This window comes from Lepidochelys kempii, chromosome 4 (genome assembly GCF_965140285.1).
Source record: "Lepidochelys kempii isolate rLepKem1 chromosome 4, rLepKem1.hap1, whole genome shotgun sequence".
NCBI classification, from domain to species: domain Eukaryota; kingdom Metazoa; phylum Chordata; order Testudines; family Cheloniidae; genus Lepidochelys; species Lepidochelys kempii.
The window spans coordinates 13,430,805-13,455,503 of NC_136383.1; the positions used below are offsets into that span (position 1 = coordinate 13,430,805).

Below are 24,699 nucleotides of genomic sequence, written 5' to 3' on the forward strand. Positions count from 1 at the left end.
CTTAACTTGTCAATCTTCTCAATGTATTTAACCACATGCTTACGCGTTTTGTTCAATACTTCCATTTTGCCACTCTGTCCTGTTTATTTAGGCCCCAATCTTGCAAAAACTTTGCATGAGCTTAACTTTACAATGAACTCAAAAGATCCATTTCACTGGGCATGAAGCTAAACATACGCTTAAGTCTTTGCAAGATCTTTGGGGCTGGGAATATTTCTTACTATGTATATGTACAGCATCTGGCATAAACAGGGCCCTGATCTCAGTTGAGACCTCTGTGCACTTCTGTAATACAAATAAAACATACTAATAACAGTACCGTTTTAAAAATAAATCTGCTTTATGGAGAGAAAGTAAATAGATTTATTTCTAGAACATTATATAATTTTAGCAAGTGTCATTATGCTGTGTGAGTGAAATCCTGGCCCCACTGAAATCAACAGCAAAACTCCCATTGACTTCATATGGGGTCAGAATTTCACTCACTCTGGAAATGCCAGTTGTCATGTAATATAAAGTATTTAGTAACTCTGCTAAAAAATAATGAAGAGTTTTGGTAATGGTGTAGGGAACAAAGTTTATCTGGGGAGAAAAATGGGAAACAAGATATTAATATTGGGTGATATTATAAGGAACATATATCACATTGTTAATGTGACAGATGAAACTGTACACCAAATAAAATATTATAAATCCACCTACTTCTAAACAATACCCCAAGGTGAAAAGTGACAGAATGAACTTCACTATCCTTTTATCTGGTGCTAATTTTAATACAACAAGGCAAAATACACAAAGGGAGACAAACACAACCAGGTTTGGACCGTATTGTCGACTTAGATGGTTTCAAGTAGCTTAAAAGCTTAGTTTGAACATGTGGTATCTGGGCGAATCTGGAAGCTAAGCTCCAGATGTAAAATGCATCAACGCTGAACCAAACTGCTTCTTCAGACAAACCAAACACTTTTAAAAACCTGATCCCCAATCATTGCCGGAATATTAAGCCGGTCCTGTCAGCAGGAGTTTTGCCAGTGACTCCAATGGCAACAGGCCTGGGGCTTTTACAGGCAAAAGGAAAGATTAAAAATAGATACTACTGAAAATAGAACAGCAGTGTCACTTTCTGAAGCATTTCCTCTTGCTGTGTGCATCTGTGTACAAGGGAAGGAGGGAGGAAGTGGAGGCTCTTGCAACCGTTGCTGACAGGAGGCGGCATCTCCTGGCAGTTGGCCAGGAAAATGCTCAGAAGACAGCACCTTCCCTGCCATTCTCCGACCCCAACCCTGTACAACTGAGCAGGGTCTCATCTGCCTCCTCCACTGAATTCTTCCGTTGGGGAAGAGGTCTCCGTTCCAGCTAGGTCCCTAAAGGAGCAGGCAGTAGCCTGGAGCTTATGTGTCTGTATCTGCTTCTGCAGTTTTGCAATACTTCCCTGAACCATCCCCTAAGCTATAGGTCTCTGGCCACATCCCTCCCAAAAGCTGGGTCCATATGATGTGGCAGGGGAAGAGCACACTTCCCAAGCTGGGATTCGGCCTCTAAACCCCTCAGGCTGCTAAGGGGACTTCTGACAGACCTCAGAGTGACAGTCCCAGGCCTTCAACCGGACAGGAGGCTAGGAAGTCACATATTCAGTCTTAAAGTAATAGGAAGCAAAAGGGCTGCACTTTGTGGACGCTGTTTCTTGTTAAACCTCAGGAATGGGCAGAGGTTATTAGACCGAACATTTGTTTTGTGAGGTGTTCTTGAGGGGCGGAAAAAGGTGAGGTCAGTACAGGAAGGCTGTGCTGGGAGAAACGTTTGGAATCTTGAAATTTCCTACTCTAAAATTTGAAGAAGTGTTTTTTATTTCCCATTTCTCACTCACCCCCATTCAAAGGTTAAAAGTGACCTGCAGAGGAAAGCAAATTGGGTTTGGGCTTTTGTTTTTGTTTTTTAAATGCTCTACACAGAAAATGTGAGGGTTATTTATTTATTCCCCCCCTCCCCGGTTTGATTTTTTACATCTGAAATTCAAGTCAGGTCTCATTTTCCCTTGGAGACTCCAGACATCAGGTGTGCGACATCACAGGCACTTAAGAAATGAAACCCAAGAAACAGAGGGGAAGGGATTTTTAGTCAAAATGTTAACTCCTCTTTGGGTTTCATTAGTAGTTTTAACTTTAAAAAAGGAGATTTTTTTCCTCTCACCTGTTTAGAGACTCACTCTCTCCCCTTCAACTAAGAGCAAAGAAAGCACCCATTCCAGCACTCAGTTCCTCTACCTGTGGGTAAGACCGGCATGCGTGCAAATTGCAAACAGTGCAACAAAGAAATGCAAGGCCTTGTTACCCGAATGAAACAACATCATGAGAAGTGTTCCTTCTCGGGAGGAAGCTGCGTTGAAGATGATGAAAGGAACATGTCTGAACATGCAGGATCTTCAGGTTGGTAAATTTTTTTATTTCATACTTCTTTCTTAAGGACTGACGGTCTTCCTTCTGGACTATTCCTGAATTCTCATGTTTGCAAAAAATATAGTTGTTACTCTATGGTATTAGCATTTTAGACGCAGTTGTGATAAAAATTAAATAGCTGAAACAGGCAGATCTTCCTTTTACAATTTCACCTTTAAAGTAGTACTGAGTGACAGTGAATGCAATGAGTAATACTAAATGAGCAGTATAGTAATAATAATTAAAATAACCGCATTGACTTATTTTGTTTGGGAGAATCCATCCTCAACATACAGGATTCTGAAGAATATCCACTTTCAAGATCACCATCATTTTCTATAGTTTCAGAGTTATCTGCCAATGATAGTGTTTCAGTCACATCATGTATGTCACATAGCCACAGTATAGCACCTGTAGCAAAAAGAAAAAAAAAATCTCCATCATCCAGAAACTACCACAGATAAGTCTGTGATAAGAACCAGCAGATTACAAAAAGATGTAATGGATGAAAAATTTGCCCGGTTTGTTTATGCAACGAACTCTCCTTTCCGTATGATTGAGAACCCACATGTCATTAAAATCAGGATACAGTCCATCCAACAGAGCAGATGTCACAGGCAAGTTGCTGGATAAAGTGTATGAAAGAGAAATTGAGCAGTGGGCAAAAGATCTAGAGGGTGAAATTGTTAACCTGAGTCCTAATGGGTGGAACAATGTCCACAATGATCAGGTTGTATGTGCTTGTGTGACAACAGAAGGAGGAATGTCTTCCTTACAGAAACAACTGATACATCAGGAAATGCACACACAGTAGAATACTTACAAGTAGCAGCAGTAAAAGCTATAACAAACTGGAAAAAAAAATTTCAAATGTCTAGTACACAGCTTGGTCACAGACAATGCTGCAAATGTATCCAAGATGAGAAGAAATTATTTAGAAGAGTGTCCCAAGCTAACAACATACAGTTGCTGTGCTCGTTTGATGCACTTCCTAGCCAAAGACTTCAGTGCTCTAGAAATAAAGGCTAGTTGTTGAAATTGCAAAATACTTCCATGACAACCACTTCGCAGCAGCTGCTCTGAAAAAAGTGGGAGGAACCAGGCTAACTCTCCCACAAGACGTGTGGTGGAACTCAGTAGTGGACTGTTTTGAGCACTGTATCAAGAACTGGCCTAATCTGATGACAGTTTGTGAACCAAATGGTGGAAAAAATAGATGGCCCTGTCACAGCCAAAGTGCTCAACACTGGGCTTAAGAGAAATGTTGAACACATGCCGAGTACCTTATGTAGCCTTGAACAGAATGCAGGGAAATAGCTGGTTTATTGCTGACGCTGTTGAAGTTTGGAAGGAATTGAGTGAGATCTTAAAAAGAGAAATATGCAATAACAGAGTTAAATTACAAGCATTAAAAAAAACAAATGGGACAAGCACTATCTCCAGCTCATTTTCTTGCAAATATTCTCAATACTCGGTACCAGAGTCAAACTTTAAGTGCTGAAGAAGAGGAGTTGGCTATGATATGGCCATCCAGCAATCATCCCTCCATAATGCCAACTATAATACACTTCAGAGCTAAGGGTGAACCCTTCAAGAACTATATGTTTGCTGATGTTTCAAAAAAAAGTCACACCAGTGAACTGGTGGAAGTCACTTCATCAGTCTCGGAATCCAAGTGCTTAAGTGATAATCTCACTTTCAACAGCAGTAGCTTCTTCTGCCAGTGTAGAAAGAATATTTTCTTCCTTTGGACTAATTCATTCCAAATTGAGAAATGGTTTGGGACCTGAAAAAGCAGGAAAGCTTGTTTTTCTTTTCCAGATTATGAACAAAGAGGAAAATGAAGGTGAAGACGACTGAGTTAGCTGCAGAAGCCAATATTTTAAGTTTCTCATGTTGACCTGGCTGACAAAGTTGATTTAATTTTTGGTTGTTTTTTTTTTAAAATATTTCATTTCACTAAAAACAATTTTAACAAAAACAAACCGGATTTTAAAAAACTTGAATGTTTAACTAAATTCATATGCTTGTTTTGTTAAAATATTATTGTTTGCTTTTGAAGAAAAAAATCCGGAACACATCATGTTGTTATTTTAGTTAAATAAAACAATTTAAATATCTGTCTGGTGATGTTCTCCTCCTAATACAGCATGGCAAGAAAATCCTCCAAATATTAATGATTAACCAGTTGAACTGGAGATAGTTCAACTCCCAATGACTTCATAAATATCGGCTTCAATTACCTTTGGTAAATGAAATAACCAAACAATCATTCATTTTCTGATATAGCTGTAAAACTAATCTGAAAAGTTTTCAAATTAAATCACTTAAAAAAATGCATAGTGTGTACCTCCTAAAAATGAAACCTACATCTATCGCTGAGTTGTGAAGAACATGTATTAAGGTTATAACAACCACTTTTATGTAGAAAGCCATGATTAAATCGAGTCTTCCTGACGAGTGATTTAAATCATGATTTCAATAAAATCCACCTGCCGGCAGTTCATGCCTCTTCATATTGAGATGGGGAAAATTCACTATTTTCCACAGAGAAAGCAACACTCCCATCACCGGAGAAGATGCCCAGGCTCTCAAATAGGGCAGGGACCCACTTGTAGAGGAGTGGCCGATCAGACTGCCGCACGGTTTGTGTTTGTGAAATGCCCAAGGAGGTTTGCATTTCACATAATCCCAACGGCACACGCAATAAGTAGGAAGCTATAAAACTAAACAAACAGCAGGGTCATAATTTCTTGAGCTATGTGAGTTAAATTGAAAGCAAAGCAAGGTATTTTTGTTCCTTAGACTAAAAAGTCCCTTTCAGTTGCAACAGTAAAGTCCCTTCCTAGACTCCAAAGGGCTTTCCCTTAGACATTTTCTCACACCACAAGCCCATCACATGTCAGGGTTTTGTTTGTTTTGTTGCCACATGCCAGTTGGACACTTACGTAACAGTCCAGTGTCACTGCTTTAATTACAGCCCCCCCATGCCAGGGAAAATGACAGGAGGCATGGCACTCGCAGGGTTCACTTTAATTTCCTACACAGCAACAGCAAACTGAAGCAGCCCTACTGCATTCTGCGCTCAAGCAACACTAACAATGGGCTTCAAGATTAAGGCACAGTTCGGCTTGCCCCATGATTTTCGAAGGGACATTTTTCATGTTAAAAAGGAGGAGTCCATGGGCCAGATTCTCAGCTGGGCAACATGACTTACAACCAGCAGAGGAATCAGCTGTATGTCTCTACAGGCCTGCCCTAGACCAATGATCTATGGAAACGTGCCACGACTGAAGTCAGTGAGAGCTGGGGGCGCTCTCCACCCCTCACCAAAAGCACTGGCAGGATCAAGCAACTGACCAAGCCATTATAACCATCCCGGTTATGGCTGGCTGCCTCGGATGCATACCTCCTGCAAAAGTAACTATTCCTCCCCATGACGGCCAATGACTGAGGGGCCATACACAGAGCCACATGCACTCCCCTCCTTGTGTAGCACAGGGCTAGCACGAGGAGCCCAATGTGGGGAACGGGGCTGTGTACAAACAGCGTACCCTGCAAGGCGCTGAGCAGTCTGGCCCTGACACACCCAAGCACTTAAATACGCTCTCAACTGTAGGCATGTGAGCACTGGATTCCATGAGACTACTCACATGCTGAAGTTATGCATGTGCTTTAGTGCTTCACTGTCTTGGAGCCAGAGTGCTCAAATATCCTGCAGGATCAAGCCCTATGACGCAGATCAGGGCCAAGGCAGATATTGGCACAGGCTGCAAAAAGCCAGAAGGCATCTGTGGGGCTCAACAGACCTCAAAACAGCTTGCTACATGGAAAGCGTGAAGAGGGCAGAAATGCTCCTTACCAGCTTCTCACAGGGGTTTACCAACACTGGCAGAGATGCAACAGGGGTTTACCAACACTGGCAGAGATGCATTTAAAGAATTTTTACATTCTCCCGCTAAAACAGTTGTCGGTGCCTTTTTTAAACGGTCCACAGAGAACTACAGTTAGCAACACGGCCATATGTTGACAGGAGTTCAGAGCAGTATGAAAACCCATAGAGAAGAGAATAGCTGTCTAGCCACTAATTTCCTGGACGTGCACACAGCTGTGATGACATGTAACATGGCACTAAGATTAACACTGCTATTTAAAAGCCTTAATTCCTCCCACTAGAACCTGCTCACTCCTGTTTGGCACCTCTGCACACCAGTCCTACAGGAAGAGGCCACTACAATGCTCCTGCTTCTAGAACATTAACAATGCACCTCTACTAATAGATTCTATGGAACCAATGGGGAGAGGCCTTTAAAAAAAAACCATAATAATAATACATGCTTACCCTTTCCCCATCCCTCCTCTGAAGAGTAAGCAGTCCCCTCTATCAAAGGAGCACAGTGGTTCAATGGAGAGGGCACTGTACTGGGAATCAAGAGACGAGTATTAGGAGGTAAAACTAGATGATAATGGTCCTTTCTTACCTTAAAATCTATTAATATAATCCAAGGTCCATGCAATTACTGTGGCTGTATTTTCTACTCCAAGTGGAAATGCTGCTCTAGTTCCGAGTTTCCCCAAGTGCAGCGAGATAGTGAACTGATCACCAGCCGCATATCAGAGGTGTATAAAAACAGGGATCTTACTGGAATTGCAGAACTGAACTTGGCACGTTTTAGGAAAGAGGCTGGCTCAGAAGGGGGTCATCTCATGCACATCCCACAATATTTTTTCCTGCGAATACTTATCTAACTCCATGTAGGAAACTCTCGCAGTTGCGGATTCTTAGATGCTCTTTCAAGGGGTGTACATCTGAAGAACTGGATGTTCCTCTGAAAGGTTTAAGACTAGACATTTTAACTTACTGGATAGCAGAATACAAAATAAACTCAACTGCACGGCTGATATGCTATAACGTGTTGGTGGAAGTGCTGCCTCTGATGGCACGATTCTATCGCCTCAAAATGAGAAACAGCAGAGGAAAGTAAGTATCCTTAAGACAGGGAAGAGCAGCACCAGTTATGACCGTTAGCTACTGGCTACGTCACAGGTCCTACTTAGACATTCAGGTGTTGGTGTGAATTAAGAAGTTGTTATTCTGATTTCCAATTTAACCAAAAAGCCATTTACATGACACCCGGGGAGGCCTGAAGTTATTGGCTTGGAAATGGCGAGGGCGGAAAGGGGCTTTTTCTACTGCTTTGATACTGACCGGCTGAACTGACTTATTACTGTATCCAACTGCTTAATGCTTCCGGCAGGCTGGGTTTTTCAGGTTTGTAGGTGGTTATTAACAGATGTAAGATTAACTGCTAAAATGCCTAGAACTTGTATGGGTGGTTATTTTTTTATACTATTGTTTAAATCTAAAGCTAGATTAAAAATAAAAAAAAAAAAAACAGTTACCCTTCCCTCCATGTCCCCAGATCTTAGCCAGCACCAGCAGAGGCCCATTCCCTACCTGCTCTCAAACCTGGATCTCCTCTAGAGCGGAGTCATGCTATTGCTAGCTACGTGGACTTTTTGCCATCCTCCCTCACTCCAACCTCACAAATACACACTTTACAGCTGGGGCCTCACAGGAACTGAGGGGAGTCAGGTGCCCAAATCTCTGGACCAACTCCCCACCCAAAAGCTTGCCCATGGTTAGGCTGCTGATGTGCCAGGACCACATGCTGATCAGTATTGCCTCATTGTTTCCTTGTGTTCCCCGACTGTCGTCTCCAGTCCTACACTTCGATAGTAAGCCCCTTGGAACTAGGACTGTCTTGTTCTGTGTTTGTACAGTGCCAAGCACAATGGGGCCTGGGGATCGTAGGTGCCGACTGCAACACAAATAATAAATAGAACCCCACTGAACACTCCTTAGGTGCCTTTGAACACCCATCGTATTACATTCTGGGCAAACTCAATGCTATTAAATTTTTATGTCTCAAATTCAGGTAAATTTTACTGGTTGAAATTTAGTCAGTGAATTCCTGGGTTTTGTTCTTTCCCCATTTGATTTTTCTTCTTCTCTTTCCAGGCTCTTCTGCGAGAAGCAGTAACCTTTATCAGGACTGGCATACTTAAAGGGCAGCTACAGCACTGCGGAATTAGGACCAATATCCAACCTCGGGTACACTGGTTTTACACTGGTGTAACTCCACTGATTTCAGTGGGGTTGTTTCTCAATTGCACCAACGTGAAATCGGATGCAGGCATCTCTCTGAAGTCTCCAACAGTGCTAATTTATGTTTAGTTCCAGTTTAGTGAAAGCTACAAAATTCATAAGCAGTACAATTTCCTTTTTGTGCATGGCCACATTTGGAAACAGACATCTGGAGAGGCAAAAAGTACTATTTTGCACTTAGAGCATTCCATCCAGAAATCTCTCAGGGCTTTACAAAGTTGGGTAAAGATGATAATCTCCATTTTGTCTTGTCCAAGGTGACATGACAAGGCAGTGGGGAAAAAATGGGAATGAACTGAAGACTCCTGATTCCCATTGTCATGAGGAATGGAAAAAGAAAACAGAACAAGCAGGGAAAGGAAAAAGGAAGATGAAATGGCATCAAGTTTCTAAAAAAAAATTTTCCTGGCCCATGAACGTAACTGCCACAGAGAGGGTTACTTGTTAACGAGAAAACTAACCTCTGAACTTTCACCTGACTAAACTTTCACCTAACCATCATAAGCAATATACATATACTATTTTACTGTGTGTGTGTATATATGTATAATTTATGTGAACAAACAACTTAATAGTGCTAACAAAATGCAAAGTGGTCCTAAACACACAAGCCAGATGACTCTTCAAGACTGAAAAACCCCTTTAACCTTTGGTTTAGAGCTATCAAACACAGGCAGAGTCAGTGTGTCACAAGTCAGAAAAAGGAAAACTGAAAGCAATACACATTGTCAGGGACTGGGGCTTTCCAAAACATACCCGGACAGAAATTCCCACCAAACTGCGGCAGACTGCAGTACACATATGTTACACCTTTATCATACACTATTTTCAAGGATCTAAACGGGGGGGGATTTTTGGCCTGAGGGCCACATCAGGTTTTGGAAATTGTATGGAGGACCGGTTAGGGGAGGGGGTCGTGGCCCAGCCCCCACCTCCTATCTGGCCTGCCCCTCTTCCCCCAGACTCCTGCCCCATCCAACCCCCCAGTTCCCTGACAGCCCCCCCCCGAAACCGTGCCCCATCCACACACACCCCTCTCCATGTCCCAGGACCGCCCCTGGAACCCCTGAACCTGACTGCCCCCTGCCGCCCCATCCAACCCCCCTCCTTCCTGACTGCCCCTCCCGGGACCCCCGCACCCATTCAACCCCTGTTCCTGCCCCGACCCCATCCACATCCCTGCCCTCTGCCCACCACCCCAAACTCCCCTGCCCTCTGTCCAACCCACTCTGCTCCGTGCCCCCTTACCACACTGCCTGGAGCACCAGGGGCTGGCGGTGCAACAGCTGCGCTGCCCGGCGGGAGCCAGGCCACGCCGCCATCACCATGCAGCACAGAGCACCGGGTCAGGCCGGGCACTGCAGCCGCACTGCCCCAGGAGCTCACAGCCCCGCCGCCCCGAGCATGGCGCCGGCGGTGAGGTGAGGCTGTGGAGGAGAGGGGGCAGCAGGGGAAGGGCCGGGGGCTAGCCTCCCCGGCCAGGAGCTCAAGGGCCGGGCAGGAGGGGCCTGCGAGCCAGATGTGGCCCGTGGGCCATAGTTTGCCCACCTCTGATCTAAACTAGAGCACAATAAGGTCTAGAAAGTGTGTGTGTGTGTGTGTTTTCCCCCTTTAGAATTTAAAAAACAGCCAAGAACCTAGCTGAACTTTCATTAGTAGGAAAAAAACAAGAAATATACTTTCAGTTTTGATCATTAGATTTTCCTTGTGTGTTTCTTCATTTGGAAACCAGAGTACCACGTCAAAATAGAGTTTATACTTATAACAGGCAATGAAAATTAAGTGCTCACAGAGTCCCAGGATTGGCTATCCAGTACATCTTAGATTTTCTGAAGGTCAAGGGAGACAAATGATTTTGTGTTATTGGATGTTTCAGGCTATTGAGAACATTTTCAATGAAGTGAATAGATGCTAAGGAATAATATCCCTGTTTCAGATAACAGGGGGGTTAGGGTAATAATATGGGTTGAACTTTATGACATGAAACAGTGCCAAAATGAGCACTGATAAAATGAAATGATCTGTGACAGTCTGAAGTCCAGTGTCTCATGAACAATAAGCACTAGAAAAGAATATTTTATACCACTACAAAGCTGGTTATCAGTTACCGAGTACCTATAAAAATTGTGTAGTTTTACATGTCAGCATGTGCTCGCTCTCTTTTTATTCATTTAAATCTAATTACCATGTATTTTTACCCCCACATGCTTAAATTTCAACCTGATTTAGTAATTATTTTCTCTGGAGTCGCTAATGCTAGAAAACAACATTTCATATTGTGTCAAAGCAGTCTGGCATTCCAGCTGATAGAATCATGTGTGAATTGAAGTATGGAAAGATGCAAGATAATCATTAAAATGATGTGATTTTAATGACCTACCAAGATTGGAAGTGCTTGGATGGACCAGTACAAAAACCCTTTCAAGGCCAGTAAACTTTTCCAAGCATGAATCCTAACTCAGCAATCAGAATGAAAAAAGTCAACCTTATGTGTAATGGCATTATAGCATAGTAGAATCCCAAACCTGAATCAGTCAATTCTGAAACTAGACTTTCTACTGAAAAGTAACACTGTAGGATTTTTGCAGATACCACAAATATTAATCAAGACTGTTTCCATGACTTTATACCACTCTGACCTTTCACAGAATCTGGTAACGCTGCCTCCCCGTTTTCATATCTGCAGATGGCCAGACACATTACAACGTCAAATTAATGTCACTGACTACGTACCTATCCTGTGGGTAGCTGAGTACCCTTCGCCCCACTGAAGTCAACCTCACAGGACAAGGTCCTGAAATATCCACTGACTAACACAGAAAAGTTCCAAAGACGACCCAGAGCAAGACTGCAGCCATAGCAAGGTGTAAAGACTGAATTCAAACAACCACTACCACCTAAACATACCATGGTTGGAGAACCTGTACTTCAGTGGGTACTAAACCAATTTTACAATGCAATAGTTGTTACAAAGAACAACTGATGCTTTGAATGCAAATAACCAATTCTTGGGCACATCTGTAATTAAGTGCCCTGGATATTGTCTGCACAGAGATACAGATCTGTGGCTACAATACTGGTTTCCGGTAAATATTTGAAGTCAATGGAAGCTACTGAGTGCCCGCACTCCTGTGTTTTCTGTGTACCAAGCTAAGCAAGGATGGACCTTTTTCCCTTCCAGAGCCCATCAATACTGTTCTCTCTCTGTGTCAGCCACAAAGAGGCCCAAGAGTAGGACTTGATGCGCTCCCAGCCTCTAGGAGTAAAGAATGGGAAGGTCCAATCCCTCACCCTGACACTGGGATATTTTGTTTTAAATCAAACTACGCCGGTACGTAGCACGCAGGCCATTCATAAACAAATATGCTACGTGGGGTTTTTCGATACACAGAACACAAGCGGGAACTCACTGTTTACCAATGCCAATTCTGTGCCCAGTTCTGCCATCTTTAGTTACACTAAGTAATACACTACTCTGAAATCAGTGGGACTACTCGTGGAGTAGGGTATTATTCACGATGCCAGATCCTCAGGTAGGGTAAACTGGAGTGACTCCATTTAAGTCAATGGAGTAACACCAATATACGCTATCGGAAAATCTGGCCCAATATGAGTAAGGGTGGCAGAAAAGGCCCTACGTTTGAAGAAGAAAATTCAGAAGGGAGTGACCGCACACCAAGCTAATGTCAGCAGTAACACACAGACCAGCAATAGGATGCTTCACGTAGAAAATTGCCCAGGATTTCAACAACAATATATTGTAAGTCAAACTTAACCTAACACAATTGAGTTGCCTTTCAAACTGACTGTATAGCAGCAAACGTGTATTAATTATCAGGGCAATTCACAGTGTCAGTTTAATAAAACCAAATGTGTGTGAGTACTTCTAGAAGAAATAGCAGTGATTTAACACTGTATTCCGTACACCACGTTCTGTACCTCAGACTGTGGGTATGTTCCTGAAACAAAGCATTAGTCACTACATTGAATTAAAGGTTAACCTCCCTCCCCCAGGCAGTAGGATCACTTCTCATGTAACGGGTTCAGTTATTCACTGAAAAATATGCCAGAAAATATTCCCATCGAGTAAAAAAATGTACATAAGAGACTTTACCTGATTGGGCTGAATTTTGGGCATATGCACTTTCCACATCTGAGCTTCTCTAGAGATTGCCGTCTCCAAGAGGAGAGACAATCTCTGGCTCTCCAGGGACCCCGAAAACTTCATGATAATCCTTGGATCCGCCTACCACCCAACTGGATGCAGCTACCTGCAAAAGCAAATACAAACCAGTGACACAACTGTGTCGGGCCTACGTATTTAAATCAAGAATGAAGACCGCTACAGCTCAAGAGTTGCACAGAATGGAACTACGTACACATCAAGGATAAAGACAAGAACAATTTACCATTCAGCCCCCGACAAATATTTGAAATGAATGCTTTAAAAATTATATATATGGTGAAAATGAGAGGACAAACAGCAGTGACCATTAAATGCAATTCTGTCTACCAAATACTTTGGATGATTATTAAAAACATTTTATAGATAGATCATAAAGTAGATTAAAGTCTGGGCACCACTGTGAGGCACTACACCCAGACACTAGGATCTTCCTAAAGCGGTTAACATGATAATCAAACTGCTTTAACCAATCAGTACTCCCATCAAGAACATATTTAGAAAGAAAAATCGTATCTGAGATCCATTGTCAGGAATTCTTGATGCTTACACACTGCTCCATAGACATGGTCTATTGTGTAAATAATGCACTACTGAATTTAGGAACAGATCCTGAAAGCTGATCCACAAGGGCAAAACACCCAACATCAGCTGGATTCCTAAGTCACTTCAGCACTTTTGAAAGTTTTACCCATAATGAAAGGAGTACTTGTGGCACCTTAGAGACTAAGCAATTTATTTGAGCATAAGCTTTCGTGAGCTACAGCTCACTTCATCGGATGCAGTTTTCACGGTATGCATCCGATGAAGTGAGCTGTAGCTCACGAAAGCTCATGCTCAAATAAATTGGTTAGTCTCTAAGGTGCCACAAGTACTCCTTTTCTTTTTGTGAATACAGACTAACACAGCTGTTACTCTGAAATTTACCCATAATGTGGTTTATAATTCACAGAAATTGAAACTGGCTTCACATACCCTGCAATGATACCTAGGAGGACAGGAAAGCTATTCTTGGATGTAATTAAAGTAGGTTAGAGTCAACAACTGTGGAGGGGAACTTGACTGAACATGTCAATTTTTAAGGCCATATCTACACTAGGGAACATTTTTAAAATACAAAAAACCCAACCAGTGTTTATTCCAAGGCAGCTGAACCTGTGTTACCCCTACTGCAGACCAGGCTCCTCTAACCTGAAGCCACCCATCACTAATTCCAATTCAGCTGGAGCATTAGTGGGAATCTATACAAAACTCATTAGCACAGAAAAGGCATAAATGCCCTGCAATCTAGATAATCAAGGAGGAAAATTTTCCCACAGAAGCCTACAGAATTTAGGAGCACAAGTCCCATTTACCTGTAAAATCTTCCCACAAATGCACCAAGTAAATAAATGAAAAGGGGTTGGGGGGGGACATAGAAGCATGCCCTCTCCTTCAATAGCTTTCAGAACTAAAACTTAGATGTTATTTGTTACAATTTTAAGCAAAAAAAATTGTTTTTTAAATGGACCCTCTAATATAGTTGAATCAGAGAAAAGATGTTTTCAAGAGAAAAAGGATTTAAGTTTGTTATTTAAGTCAGCTAGATATCACCAGCCACTTTTTGTGAGCACAGATTTCTTGATTGTACTAAGGCAGTCAGGCAAAACGATTCATGCTGTAAATGTAAGTCCATGGGAAAGTATTTAAACTTTGAACTATTTGTGTGCTCTCTTGTGAAATCTGAAACACGATACGGAGGAGGCTGGCCAGGCTGTTTACAAAGACTGCAGTTCTTAGATTTATGAATATAATGTAGTTCATGCTTCTGTCAAATTGTACAGTAAATAAGATACCCTGCTACTATTTCCGTCAACGTAACAGCACAGGTAGCAACGACAAGAGAAAATTGGTTCTCCCAGACCAAAAATGGTTTTGTTCGTTTTTTGTTTGTTTGTTTTAAAAAGGCAGATTCAGTACGCTGTATCACAAATTTAAGGGAGACTAAACCAAGTTTTTTAATCTGTTGCTAAGATTCCTGCAGTTCTTAATAGGTGCCATTCACCCCACTCGGACTTATGCACAAGGCCTAAACATCTCTTCAATCCCACTTAAGCCCTCAAGTACAGTTTAAGTGATGTATACACCTTGTGTGATCTCTGTGCATAGGTTGAATTTCACCTCTTCTGAGATTCTTCCAAAACAAGCGCTTCAAAGTGAAGCGAACAAACTAAACCCCCAGCTTGTTAGCCAACCCTATGCCAGCCTAATACTAGAGTAACGAACCAGAGTGACAATGGATGGAGCGATTTCCAGATTCAAGTTCCCAGTGAATATTCTAAACCAGGGGTTGGCAACCTATGACGCAAGCCCATTTTTAATGGCACGCTGCTGCCTGTCAGGGTCCCGGCAGGCAGCAGCGTGCCATTAAAAATCCAGCCTGGCCCAGCCCGCTCTTCTCCGCTCCCTGCCCTCTCCCGCGGGGGCAAGGGGCAGAAGCTTGGTCCTGCCGGCTCCCCAGCCTCTTCCTGCAGTGTGCTGCGTTCCTACCCCTCCTCCTCTCCGATCAGCTGATGAGCTGAGTCAGCATGCTGGGGGGAGGTGGGGGGGGCAGAGAAGAAGCAGGGGCAGGGCCTTGGGGAAGCAGGGCATATCCCCTCCAGCCCCGTGCCGTGAGCAGCCCACGACCCCAGCCCTCTGCCCTGACCCACCCCCCCCCCCCCCCCACACACACAAAGTCCTCTGCCCTGAGCCCTGCACACCCTCAAGGCCCCTGCCCTGAGCCCTGTATCCCCCTCACACACCCCCAGCCCTCTGCTTGACTCCTTCACCCCCCCAAGACCCCAGCCCTGACTCTGGATCCCCCACACATGGCCCCAGCCCTGACTCTTGCACCCACCCCCACCCTGAGCACCAAACGGGAGCTCCTGCACCTTCCCCCCCACACACATTCCCACCTGCAACCCTCCCACCAAATGGGAACTGCCCAGGTAAGCACTCCACACCCAAACCTCCTTCCCCAACCCTGAGCCCCCCCTCATTCTAGCTCCAGGCCAGACCCTACACCCCAACCCCCAGCCTGCTCCTTCACCCCCAGCCCTGTGCTCAGTGCACTCCCACCCTCAGCTCAGTGCAGAGAGAGAGAGGAAGAGATGGCCAGAACCAGGGAGAAGGTAGGTACCCACTGTATGTGGGCAGGGCTGGGACCCCAGACCGGCAGCGGGCTGAGCGGGTCCGGCAGCCAGGATCCCGGCTGGCAGGAGCCAACAGATGGAACCCCTGAGCGGCAGTGGGCTGAGCCGCTCAGGCCACTGCCAGTCTGGGGTTCTGGCTGCCAGCCCCTTGCCAGCCAGGGTCCCGGCCGCAGGCCCCGCTCAGCCCACTGCCGGCCTAGGTGAACAGAACCCCAGACTAGCAGTGGGCTGAGTGGGCTGGCGGCGTAAGATCAACATTTTAATTTAATTTTAAATGAAGCTTCTTAAACAATTTTGAAAACCTTGTTTATTTTACAATACCAGAATAGTTTAGTTATATAATATATAGACTTAGAGAGAGAGAGAGAGAGAGAGAGCGCGCGCTTCTAAAAAACATTAAAATGTGTTACCGCATGTGAAACTTTAAATTAGAGTGAGTAAATGAAGACTCAGCACACCACTTCTGAAAGGTTGCCGACCCCTGTTCTAAACGAATTCAAAATACTTTAAAATTTATGAAAAATACCGGATATTGGCTTCTAATGGATCAGCTGAGGATTTACACAGAATAAATCTTTATTTAAGTGCAGTACCCTTTTACCATTTTCACAGGGGAAAGTTTCCTTTTAAAAGCAGAAGGGAAGTTGCCCTGTTACATTCTCTGGGTTTGTTCCATGTGGGTAACTGCTGTACTTCTCATTTACTGCTTTTTCACAAGTACCTCTTCTCAGGGGGAGACAACAACAAACCTCACTAACACCAGGATAAGTCAGGAGTAATTCCACTAGAGTTACCCAGCTGTAAAACTAGTGAGAGATCGAATCAAGCCTGTAGACTTAATTCACACGGATGGGGTTCAATCCCACACCCACTGGCAAAACTCCCTCCGACTTCAAGGTTTGCAGAATTGGAACTGCTGGTTCCAAAAATATAGACCTGGGGCCTGATCCACCCTTGCCTTTCACAGTCATTCACACCTGCACAGATTGGGTGTATAACACCAGCAAGTCACAATAATGGTCTTCGACACTCACTTTGCACAGGTGTGTGTGTGACAACACAAGGGTCCAGGCAGGGGAGAATTTAGCTTCCTATATTGGTGGCTGATGACTACATTTAGGAAGCACGTTACAATAATTTAGGACCTGATCCAACTGCAATTAGAACAAGCCAATGGAAATACTCCCTTTAATTTCAACACCCGTTGGATTTGGTCCTTACGAACAGATTTAGATAAAACATAACACTAGCTCCCACGTCACAGAAATCATTCTTCCACACCTCCTAAATAAAATTGGATTTTTTTCAGGGACTCCACAGCACAGCAGCTGGACATAACTTATTTTCAAATTCAATTAGACCCTTAGGAGTTCAGTTGCTATGTAACTGCTAAGTAATGAAACATTCTTTACACAGGTAATCCTAGCTGGGTAACATCCAACAGGATATCAACTGCAGCCTGTCAGACTGCACTGTAGGGTACAGAATTGGAAAAGACTGTAATTAAAGGCTTATGTGAACACTTAACTTTATAGGAGATAAAATAAGTACACGGGGAAAAAAAAGAGAATGAACGAGGCAGCGGGGGACGGGACAAGCAGTGCTTTTAGGATCTGATCCAAAGCCCACGAAAGCCAATGGAAAAACTTCACCGTCTTCCATTGGTTTTAGATCAGCCCCCTAAAGCACTGCCTAAACTCTGTTCTTATACCTCAAACCAGCAGCATCAAAGGCGTGAGTCCTGGGAACAAAATTCAAGGGCTGTTTTGGAAGCACAGAGGTCCTTTCTCCTCATGCTTCACAAGAAGCATGAGTGAACGTTACCCTGAACATCATGTCCCTTTATTTAAAATATTTGTGAATATCATACCTTGATTTCCTAGCACAGAAAACATAATTAGCCAGGCCTTAAACTCCAGACCTAAAATATCAAAAGGGGCTACAGATTTCAAGCAACAGTCAATCTTTCACGATTTTACTCCTCCAGTTATTTTGTTTAATATACACAATTCAGGCCATAACAGTCAGCTTTGATAACACAGGGCTCGATTCTGTTCCCATCACAGTTAATGGCAAGCCTCCCATTGTCTCTAATGGCGGAAGGTCTGGAATGCTTACAGATTTTTTTCCACTCAAGGCTGGATTCCATCCTTCAGAAGAAAAGGAGCACACACTTTGGCAAATCTTTGGATTCTAAGGAAAGCAAAATCTATACTCTTTTCTAGGCTGAGTTTTGAAAAAAAGTTAGTTTATACCAGCAGTTGTCAATTGTTTTTCCTATATCATGACCAAAACACCCACTCCAACAATGTTTACAGCACAAATGGATTTCACTGCACTCTAGTCCAGTCACTCACTCTTGCCTAACCTCTTCTTTCAAAGGTCACGCTTTAAAGTGTGCTCCCAACCCCTTTGCACAAAGAAACCCTGAGCCAGTATCTCCTCGTTCCTCTCATGAGGCACTCTACACAGGGATTCTTCTGAGACAGTCAGTGCTCCCACTGGTCTTCCCACTCCCGGCAAGAGATGTTTCTATGGGCACTACAGATAAAAGAGTGAGGAAGTAACTGATGCAAGAGAAGAAAGCAATGGACTCAGAAGAGAACGTTTCTTCCTTTCAGCCCCCTTTTCTCCCAACAGTGACGCCTGGTTGGTGAAAAAAGGTCCAGCTCTTGCAACAGAAGGAAGCAGTCAGCGAGGGAGTGTATCGCATAAGATTTTGAGAGTAGTACTGGTCCTAGGGCAATGCAGGGCAGGCCAATCACTGCCTCTCCTCATAAGAAATCAACTGATGCAATGCAAGAGTCACACTGCAGTGTTTAAAAAAAAAAAAAAAAAAGCACAATTCTGGCTGCCCAAAGAGAGGTGTCTGACCCACGTCTTTAATAAATGTAGCAGACAAGATTAGCAGTGGGCTGAGCATTAAAACCTCCTATTGAACCAGGAGAGTCTTAACAGCTTAGCGCAAACATGACCAGGTTATATCATACATGCCTTCATTTCTCTTTGACTACAACAGTCAATATGTAATGGAATGTAGGCTAGGTATATTTTTATAGATATATTTTACACACAGTTACACAAAAGGCACTAATATATTGTATGCTATCATACACCCACTTGATCATGATTCACTTTTTGTATTGCCTTTTTCCACTGTATACAAGAGAATGCGACAAAATGTCAGTATGAAGACTATTTTCATAATTCTATTGTGGGCTTGTAATGTAGTGATACTTGGATGACTTATCCAATAGAGACAATTACAACAATTAATATCCATGCTGTGTCTTTGATGGATGAACAAACTACATACATGAACGAAAAAGATCTATTGGTCATTTTATAAACCCAGACTTCAAGGGAAAGTCATAAACCCACCCTAGAGGGTTGACTCATCCCCAAGAGTGTAGAGGAGGGGCAATTTGAATCTCTTCCCCCAGCTGAGTGGGCACCTACACCTGAGGGAGGGAGGGAGGGTTGACCAATACATGCTGGGGTTATACTTTATTCACATTGCATATAACTACTATGCATTAAGCCCACAATATCAATATAACATTATACTGTGTATATATTTCTAGCTGTTACATGACCTGAATCAGCCTATGCCTTTTTATAATCCTGTTCACTTATGCTAAGTATCCAATAACACTTTACAAAACTGAAGTCAGCTTTGGCATTAGAAAATAGGTAACTCATCAAAGGCAAAAGTACATTAATGTCCTACCCTGGTACAAGCCAGGGAGGTACATTCATGGACCAGAGCGTGAAATGCTAGTCGCCAAAACAAAGATAAGGAAGATACAGAACAGGTTAAGGAGCTGGTAGGAACTGGTGGGGTGGATTTGAGTGATGTGTAAAGAGTTTTGTAACTTGTAAAATCATCCTCTAAAAAGCATTAGCTGAAATGTGTCACTTCAGAAGCAAACCTTCTTGGTAAGCTGAATTCAACAATGCTACACAGGATAGGTTCCTGGAAACTGGCATCATATTGAACTTTTCCTGTACTATTCCATTATTGACTTTTAGCAATAAACCTCACTGATACGGGTTATCTGGTCTCTTGAGAATATTTAATTATGAACCAAAGTGTGACCAAGCCCTTGACAATACAATTTACCAGCAGGAGTGAGGAGGAGCAAGAGGTTAACGATTTATACAGAGGCAGCTGCTCCATTGCACAGAAGCACCAGGTGAACAGAGAGAGCACCTGTACCTCACTGAATAGCTTGACAGCAAAGGACTGAGGGACACTTTCAAAAGTGCCCTGAATTAATAACACAGGTGCAGCGAAGAAGGGTTAAATACCTCTGAGAATGTTGAATCTAGAGCCACCACTGGGACTAAGAGAAGGGGGGTGGAAAGTCAAAATTTGCCAAATGGAAGAGAGACATTTCGTTTCCAAACTCAGGAGGTAAATAAACTGGAAATGGGACAGGAAAAAAAAACTACAATAAAATTAAGCCCTTGAAAGTGTCCCTGTAAGCCAAAGTGGCACATAACCTTTGCAAAAAGAAAAGGAGTACTTGTGGCACCTTAGAGACTAACCAATTTATTTGAACATGAGCTTTCGTGAGCTACAGCTCACTTCATCGGATGCATACCAATGAAGTGAGCTGTAGCTCACGAAAGCTCATGCTCAAATAAATTGGTTAGTCTCTAAGGTGCCACAAGTACTCCTTTTCTTTTTGCGAATACAGACTAACACGGCTGTTACTCTGAAACATAACCTTTGCAGCACTCAGAGCACCATGGGCAACTTGCCAAGGAGCCTGAAGGCTGAAACTAACTTGCATATAAATTAACATAGATTTTAACCAGATACATTCTCACTTAAAGAAAAAATTATAGAGCATTGCAAGCATATACTATGCTTTACAAAGCACACAGACCAAATACACATGAAAGGGCTGTACGGGAAGGAAACAAACGGAAAGAGTGGAACTGCTTCTTTGAATCCAGCTTTATAAAAAAGTCGGGCTGGAGCCCATTAGGCAACCCTGTTGTTTTTATGTGCTCAGATTCGTAACAGACAAGCTCCCTCCACAAAAGACACTTTCCAAGGTCCCACCAGTGGTAATACTATCTGTACCACATCCAATTAAATGTGTGCATGCATGCACCTGAGGAACTATTATGGCAATTGGGGGGGGGCGCGAAGGAATGGGAACCTAGAGCGGACAAACTGGCTTGCCCAAAATGTCAGCCTTTGTAGGCAGTTGGATATCTGTCACCACAATCACCATAGAAATTCAATAAACTTGGATCAGGGTGGATTGGACCACTGTAAAGCATTCAACTCCAGATTAATTTTGGCCTCCGCTTTCGTAGCATTAGAATAAAATGGCTCCTTTAACAACTAGACTGATTTCTCTCCTTCCTCCTCCTCTACCCCCACCAAATCTTGGAAGTTTTTTAATTACTGCTCAAACATCTAGCAGCTTCTTAATCCATTCAGCATAGGCTCAACTGGCCACAGTCATATTTCTTGAGGAATTGCTGGCAAGTTGGAAAGGGTGAAAGTCAGCTGTGTGAAACCTTCAGTTTTGTTCTGAAGGCTGCTTTCTTCCAAACAAGGTCATAAGTTGGTGATTCTTGCCCTGAAATTAGAGGTTCAAGTCTTTTAGAGGTGATGCCTTCTCCATGTGTTCCCTCATGGCCACATGTCCCTCTGCCACATCCTCCCTCTTCAGGGCCCGTTACAGATTCCACACAGTCTCTCTCATGAGCACCATCGCCCTCCACCCGGGGCTGAATAATGATCACACGCAGTTCCAAAGAGTCCTTCATGTCCACAGAATAAAGTCGTTTCCTGAACCTGAAGGGTTTTGTTGTACCAATAAAATAAAAACCAGCAGGATCTTATTAAAGGGAAAAAGGCAAAATACCACATTTATTGTGAATACAGAAAGAATCATAGTAAGCAGTTAGTTATAGCTATAACATTCCATTCATACACATACACATACACATACACACACACACAGGTTCTGCAAGGTTGTTATCATAGTTACCAGCCTTAGAGTTGCTCATGCCAAGTCACTGGCCAGGTGGCCTGGACATGAGGAGGGAGCAGGGCCTTGTCAGATGCTCATCTGATGCTCCTGGAAGTTGGTTTGCAGAATCAGACCCCAAAGTTCTCACTTTTTAGAGTCTATTTTTATAGGAATTTCTTCCTATGCCAGTCTATGGGAATTGCTTCATCATGCTGTTGCTGAATCAATCAGCAGATAGCACATTCCCGACGACTCCAAGATGTTATCTTGTTCTTTGGTTCTCCCATTCTTGAGGCTGTTGGGTGGATTCCAGTCTGCCCCCCGGGGGGGGGGGGGGGTCGTCTGGTTATTTCCACTTGACGCCTTCTTCAGCCGATGGACACTGGATTCTTAGGCTGGCACCTCCCTGATCATTCAGTTATTATCCACACCAAGCATCCATCCACATACATCCTCTATCTCTATTTTAATCACAATTGTTAATACAACAAAAGGGTGGGGAGTCTCTGGGTGCTCTTTCTGTTGTTAGAGTTTTGCTTTGAGTCTCTCTCTCTTGTGAATTGCTTTGAGAACAGACTCTGTCTTAGAATGTACTAACACAATTAGCAGCTTGCAAGTTTCACACATAGAGGGAGAGAAACAGTACCAAAAACCAAGAGACCTCTTAATTAGTAATACCCTGGAATTTAAACTCTGGGGAATCAAACTCATTTGTGATTTTAATACAGAACTTCTTTAATATGATCCAACAGTTTCACTTATCTCTGGCTCTTCACTTGTCTCTTATCTTCTGGCTTTATGACCATTACAACATAAATTGATATGTAACGGACAAACTATACAAAGTAAATATCCTTAAACCAAACTAGTAAGCTCTCAAGCAGTATTCTTCTTACTGTGCCAGTCTGTAAATTCCAACCAGCAATGGAAATATTTTTGTCCGGTTTGTGTGTGTACAGTGAAAAACAACATTTACTGACATTACCTAAAAATCAAATCCTTTCAAGCCTAGTTGTAAGTATTTTACAGACATGAGTAGAATGCGATAAGCACATTGATAGATAATGTTCTAGATGGTCATAAATCAAGATTACAAGCAACCAGTTAGACTAACAACCTATGACAACTGTTGGACTCTAAAACAATTGATTAATCAACTATTAAAACATCTTCTGTTTACAAAAGAGTTCCCTTATGAAAAGGGGGACTGTGCGGTGGGGGGGGGGGGAATATCCATGCTGCAAAACTTTTCAAGAAGGCAAAACAGAACAGTGTAACAGGGTAACAAGGGTCTTCAGGGTAACAAGCTTCGGGATAAGAAGTCTTACAAATAATTAAAAAGAAGACAGGCATGGTTGGCAGTAGCCCTAGACTTTTAGGAACAAAGCATCAGCCATTTTTAGAGATGAGGAAGAATGTTGAATCCCAGGTCCACCCACACGTATTCAAGGCAGGACTGCTGAGGACAGTAGTAAAAAGTTGCCTTTGTTCTGCTCACCCTCTTTCTACAGGCTGGCCTGTAGAGACAGGAAATAATTTGATAATGGTATAAACCAGTGGCAAATTTAGTCACAATTCCTTCTCCTGCACTGCTTCTAAGTCAGTACAAACACCCCCGCTTACTGTGGGCAACATGTAACTCACCGTTGAGATTAGCTGCAGCTGCAAAATTTATGCCCCCGATGCTCATTTTTTGACGAGTTTTGCTTTTAGGTTTTGGTTTATTTGTACCCACATTCAAAGCAAAACCACCACCTCCTTCCACTCACACGTTAAGCAATTCCCCCCCCCCCCCCAAGCTTTGCATGAACTGCTACAAACCAAAACACGGTTGAATTTTACACTGCACCGTTGAGCTTTACACTGCCCTTATTTTATATGTCTATACGTTGTTACACATACAAGATGCTGTTTGAGATGTAAACTTTTATGACATTAGACTGTGCCCGTTTACTGGGCCCAATCCTGCAATTGTGGGCACTCAAATCTCATACACTAGTTAGCCTGACTTCAGTGCATGCCACGGACTACAAAGTCAGGATTATGTACATTTATTATTGCGGTAGCACCTACTGTGCCAGGCACTGTACGAACATAACAAAGATACGATCCCTGCCCTGATGAGCTTACCATTTACGCACAGGACTATAGATAAAATGTGGATACAGACAGGGAACCCTAGGAAATAAAACTGTTGTGACATATAAAAAACACTTTTTATTCCGGTACTAGTCAAAATGAAAGGCAAATATGAGGCAGCAACTGCACCATACTGAGCAAACTGTATACACCCTTACACCAACACAACCCATTCTCTTCAGTCTCAAGACAACAGCTGCACCGGTTTAACATGTGGCTCATTACAACTAGGGACAGCATACACCTTCTGTACATGCTAAAGCACAGAGTGCCTAAGTTAAAACATCACCACACAGCATTATGAAATGGCTCTTTGCTCCCCTCATTACAAACATGCTAATGCAGCAGATGCAGAGTCCAAGTCACCTCTCAGTGACACCAATCTAACTCACTGACTTCACTTACGTTACTTCTGATTTACACTGATGTAGATGTAAGGAGAATCAAACCCACAAAGATTGGGTAGTATATTTAGAATAAGGATCACTGGCTTTCACATTCATAAAATGCTAGTTTTTGATGTTTGTTTGTTACACATTCAGAAACAAAAATACTCTGCATTGCTTTACAATACAACCATCCAAACAAGAGGAGTGCAATA

General features: G+C 42.9%; 1 protein-coding gene across 3 annotated transcripts in view; it reads right to left on the reverse strand.

The window, feature by feature from the left end:
- CCNI (cyclin I) overlaps positions 1–24,699 on the reverse strand; it is a 51,609-nt gene that overhangs the window by 17,090 nt on the left and 9,820 nt on the right. For 2 of the 3 annotated variants that reach the window (XM_073340442.2, XM_073340444.1), the window contains exon 2: positions 12,719–12,875. The exons of the other annotated variant lie outside the window; for it this stretch is intronic. In XM_073340442.2, the coding sequence (XP_073196543.1) occupies positions 12,719–12,832 (114 nt within the window). In that variant the 5' untranslated portion in view covers positions 12,833–12,875. The remainder of the gene's footprint in view (positions 1–12,718; positions 12,876–24,699) is intronic. 3 annotated transcript variants of the gene reach the window in all.